This window comes from Monoraphidium neglectum, assembly GCF_000611645.1.
Source record: "Monoraphidium neglectum strain SAG 48.87 unplaced genomic scaffold scaffold03711, whole genome shotgun sequence".
Classification (NCBI taxonomy): Eukaryota; Viridiplantae; Chlorophyta; class Chlorophyceae; order Sphaeropleales; family Selenastraceae; genus Monoraphidium; species Monoraphidium neglectum.
Window position 1 is genome coordinate 1,649 of NW_014009918.1, and position 4,523 is coordinate 6,171.

At 65.2% G+C, this 4,523-nt stretch overlaps 2 protein-coding genes across 2 annotated transcripts in view; one reads left to right on the top strand and one right to left on the bottom strand.

Annotated features, from left to right (window-relative positions):
• The window catches only part of MNEG_13243 (hypothetical protein), a gene marked incomplete at both ends in the record, with an annotated part of 3,332 nt that extends 752 nt beyond the window's left edge, over positions 1 to 2,580 (bottom strand). The window contains 6 exons of the mRNA XM_014038284.1: positions 140 to 324; positions 477 to 589; positions 893 to 1,101; positions 1,243 to 1,437; positions 1,717 to 2,107; positions 2,367 to 2,580. Of these exons, the coding sequence (XP_013893738.1) occupies positions 140 to 324; positions 477 to 589; positions 893 to 1,101; positions 1,243 to 1,437; positions 1,717 to 2,107; positions 2,367 to 2,580 (1,307 nt within the window). The remainder of the gene's footprint in view (positions 1 to 139; positions 325 to 476; positions 590 to 892; positions 1,102 to 1,242; positions 1,438 to 1,716; positions 2,108 to 2,366) is intronic.
• Positions 2,581 to 2,992: 412 nt separating this feature from the next.
• MNEG_13244 (hypothetical protein) lies at positions 2,993 to 4,360 on the top strand (the record flags this gene model as incomplete). The annotated part of the gene is made up of 6 exons (XM_014038285.1): positions 2,993 to 3,031; positions 3,166 to 3,195; positions 3,417 to 3,478; positions 3,637 to 3,838; positions 4,088 to 4,267; positions 4,319 to 4,360. 6 exons carry the CDS (start codon positions 2,993 to 2,995, stop codon positions 4,358 to 4,360), a joined length of 555 nt encoding a protein of 184 aa, XP_013893739.1.
• Positions 4,361 to 4,523: the final 163 nt, after the last annotated feature.

Genomic DNA, 4,523 nt, shown 5'->3' on the forward strand with positions numbered 1-4,523 from the left:
CCCCGCACGCCATGACCACAGCACTGGCATATCATATCGCCAACGAGGCAGCCGTACAAAACACGACCCTGTGCGACACGTGACACACACACACTGACCCCCCAAGCCCCTTCCGAACCCGCCTGCCCTGCCCGCTCACTTGTCCTGCCGCGCCTGCTTCGCCTCCGCCTGCGCCCCCAGCCGCTCCCCCCACTTCTTTGCGCTCGCCGCCTTCTTGGACTTGTCCCTCTTGATGGAGCGCCGCAGCAGCTTGGGGTCGTCCAGCACCTTCTCGCCCCGCGCCCGCGAGAGCGCGGCCTGCCACGCCAGCTGCGCCGCGCGGGCCTGCAGGAAAAACACAGGCGCGGCGGCCAGGGGTCAGAGCGGCGCTGTGAAGCTACCCAGAGTCTGTTGACCAAGGCGCGGGCCGGCTGCTTACACACATGCACCTGCACAGGCAGGTCCGCACCCGCTATGCTGGTCCGCCCCGCGCACACCTTTGCCGCCTCGTCGTCGCCCTTTGCATCTGTCTGCTGCCGCTCCTGCGCCGCCTTCAGCAGCGTCTCCTTCGAGGGCTTCTTCTTCTTGCTGCCGCCGTGCTGCTGCTTCCCTGTGGGAGGGGGGGGGTGGTAATGGCACATTGCAAGATGGATTGCAAGAGGGTGGATGCATGAGCTAGCGATGGTGGGTGGATGGGGCACCTGCTCAAGGGCAGCATCGCAGCCAACACAACAAGCACACCTGGACCAGGCCCAACCGCTGCGCATGCAGCTGCCTCTCTGGGGCTGGCAGAGCGCAAGCCGCTGGTTGTAGCCGCACCATCTCAAGAACAGCAACCGCAACAACCAGAACCACGAAGAAAACCGCGGCGACCAAATGTACCCACAACCGACTTCACCCCAAGGACGCTCACCGTCATCGACCACGACCCTGCTGACCTGGAGGACTCCGCCTCCCTGCTGCTGCTGCTGCTGCTGCCCCTGCTGCTGTCCCTGCTGCTGCCCTTGCTGCTGCCTAGGCCCCTGCTGCTGCTTGCCCTCCGTGCGGGCCTTCTTCCCGGGCTGCTCGCCCTTGCCGCCCTGCTGCTGCTGCCCCTGCGGCGCCGCCTGGCCGTCCGCTTTCCTGCACGGAGAGGCCGTGGTGCAACTCGGGTCTCGTCAAGCTGGTGCGAGGCGCACGACATGCACGGCAGCGCTGCGCTACTTGTGATGCCGCACCCCTGGTGCCCCAACAGAGCCATGGCCCTGGCCAGAGCCGACGCACCTCTTCGCCCCCGCCTGCTGCTGCTTGACCTGCTTCTCCAGCTGCTGCTGCCGCCACGCCTTGGCCTGGTCGCCTGGCGACGTGGCTTCCTTCCCGCCCGTCTGCTTCTTGCCGCCGCCGCCCGCCTCCTCCTCCGCGTGGCGCTGCAACCGTGCGGCCTCAATCTTTTCGTGCAGCCGCTGCAGCAGCTCCGCCCTGGAGGGTGCAGGGCCTGCGTTGTGCAAATATGACGCGGCCATGTGGTTTAGAGAGGCTTTGTGTGACTGTGTGTGTGTGTGTGTGTGTGTGTGTGTGTGTGTGTATACGCGCAGAAGTCAGAGTGCGTGCGTGCAGGCTTGCTTGAGAGCACAAAGAACCTCAACCCTAAATCCCAAATGTCACTGTCGACAGCCTTTCCACACCATGCGAAGCTGGGACCCGGCTGCAATATGTCCAGCTTGCATGCTGCCCAAGCACAGGCATCATCAGGCGAACCACAATGCACCTGAGGAGATGTTGAGCCGCATCCCTTTTTGCTGCTGGTGCTGTGCGGTGGCTGCGGAACCCGGCCCCGGCTCCGCCACGCCACCGCGCGCGCCCGCTGCTGCGACAGCACCCACTCTGCCTGCACTGCCGCCGCCGCTCTTCGCCGCCGCCTTCGTCCGCTGCAGCTCGACGGTGGTCTGCGCGGCGTCCGGGTCCAGGCGCGTCCGCTTGTTGGCCTTGCGCTGCTGCTTCATGCGCGCCTTCATGTCGCCGCGGTCGGCTTTCTTGAGGAAGCGCAGGTTGATGGGGTCCCTGTCGTTATCATAGTAAAACTTTGGGTCCACCAAGTCGGCCAGGCGGTCAAAAAAGCGGCAGGCGGCCAGCGACTGCTCTGACACGCCTGCATCGGAGAGTTGGGGTGCGAGGGGGCGCATGGCCAGTGAGGTGTGGAGTAGCGCGCCAGAGTATGGGCGCGGATGCGAGGTGGCAGTGCACATGCAGACGGCGGAGGCAGGATGCGGGGCGCCGGCCGCCAGGGCAAGCGGTGACTCTTGCATTAGGGAGCGACAGTGTCACCATGGCTCTTTGCTGCAGTCCTGTCGTCTCTCGCGCCTCTGACACACGGCGCGCCGCTGGATCCAGCCCATTCCCGTGCTCACCCTCAGGGGCCTCAAACAGCGCCCCGCGATGTTGCTGCGCCTTGGAAGCGCCAGCGCTGGCATCAACAGCGCCGTCGCTGTTGGGCTGCGCCGGCGGCTGGCGGCGCTTGCCTTTGCCGCCCGGCTGCTTGGCCTGCTGCTGCTCCCCTTTACTCATAGCGGCTTCCTGATCGTCCCTGGGCCGCTTCCTCTGCTCCTTGGGCGGCTTGGCCATGCTGCGGCAACAAGCTGAAAGGTTCGCGCCGTCTCCAAATGCGCACCACGCACTTTCTCGACTCACGTATAACTCGAGGTCTGGAAGCTCTCCACTGAAAATGCTGCCGTGCAGAGGCCTCCACGGGTCGGGTGTCCACCGAATGGAGCAGCTCCACCGTGACTGTTGTCGTTGAATGCATTCAAGCGCTTTGAAGCTTGGACAGCACCCAAAGCCCTCGGCACGCACGCTAATTTTATTTTGTAGCGAGGGGATTGCCGGCCTGCTATATAGCTCCAGCCGAATGAGCAAAACAGGCCAGATCAGCCTTGCGCGAGCTCCTGCGGTTCCACTCAAATCCACGCAATTGTATTAGGGTTCTTACTACTTGTGGCGCGTCCGTCTTCGTTCTCCTAAGCGGTTACCAGCCAGTATGGCGTTCTTGTTGGGACGCAGGGGCAGAAGGCAAAAGGTGCGAGAGCAAGGAGTTGGCCTCCTGGCATGTTGTGATACGGCAATCTTGTTGACCCGGGGGCAGCAGCTGCGCGCGAATGCCGGCGATGCCTGGCGACATCTTTGAATGTGCGTCGCCCATCCAACGTGTAGGAGGAGGCCGTCGAGCACACCCGCAAGGAGGTGCGCAGCAACGGCGCTGCATGCAGATGACCTGTCACTGTCTGGGGCTCCCTGCGACTGCAGAGGGTGCTGGCACGCATATGGCCCCCTGCAACCGCGGCTCGTCTGGGGAGGAGAGTCCAAGGCGCAAGAGCGCAAGTATGCACGGCGTACGGTGAACGCGGCCCGTTCGCCGCCCATGCTCCGTGTGCACCCGCCACAACACTCAATCCGTTGAACAGGTCAATTTCTGGAAGCAGGAGCTCGAGTACACCGTGGCCGAGAAGAATGCTTGGAAAGAGAAGTGAGCTGGGGTCGACCAGCAGCAAGGGCGACGGGCGCCAGCAGAAACAGGTGTCCTCTCGGCACGGCACCACTCCGCAAGGAGGATACATTTGCCAGAGAAGCACCTGGATGGCTGACGGGGCTCTTGCCCATGCTGCTGCTGTGCCGATGCCGCAGGTTCTTCGACGCTTACCAACAAAACGACGCGCTGCGCCAGCAGTCAAAGCGCCTCGAGATGGAGAAGGCGCACGCAGAGTGGGAGCGCGACCGCCTCGCGGCGGGCGGGCCGGGGCAGGGCGCCGACGCGGCGGCTGCTGCGCGCGGCGCCCCAAGGTCGGAAGGCTCGCTGGCGTCGGGCTCGTCGTGCCCCTCATCCCCGGTGAGGCCGAAAGTAGCGACCACCAGCAACCCGCGATCGTCCCGCCACATCATTCCCGCGTGCTGCTGCAGCTGAGACTGGACGGCAGCAAGGCATCCGCGTGTGGCGAGGGAAGGATTTCAACAGTTGCAGCTATGTTGCGCGGCGTAGGGAACCAACCTGTAGTGGCACAGCGCGACTCGGGAGTTGCCAGCAGCCGCGGCTCGCAAACACCCCAAGCCCCGCCGCCTGCTCCGCGCGCCCGTGCAGGAGCCGCCGTGCCTGCAGCGCCAGCTGGCCTCCGCGCGCCAGCAGCTGCGCCAGGCGGACGTGCGCATCGCGATGCTGGAGGAGCGCGTGCTGGCGCTGCAGCACGAGCGCGACCTGCTGGGGCGGCAGTGCGAGCTGCTGACCGCGTCGGAGGCGGCAGTGCAGCAGGAGGTCGTCATGGTGAGGCGGCCCCCTTACCCCCTTCCCCCCAGCTTCTGCCGTTGCCCACAGACACGCAAGTACATGTACCCTGGGTTGTTCAGCCCCATGTAGCGTGACAGGCGCTCTATTGGATGCTTTGAGCGGAGGACCGGGGACGCCGCAAGCTCGATCGGAGCCTTGCTTCAACGCTGTGAGCCGGCGCCGTCGGCGCGCCGGTTGTGATGAGCGGGCACGCGACGCCCCCCTCCCCCTTCCCCCGCCCTCCGCCCTCCCC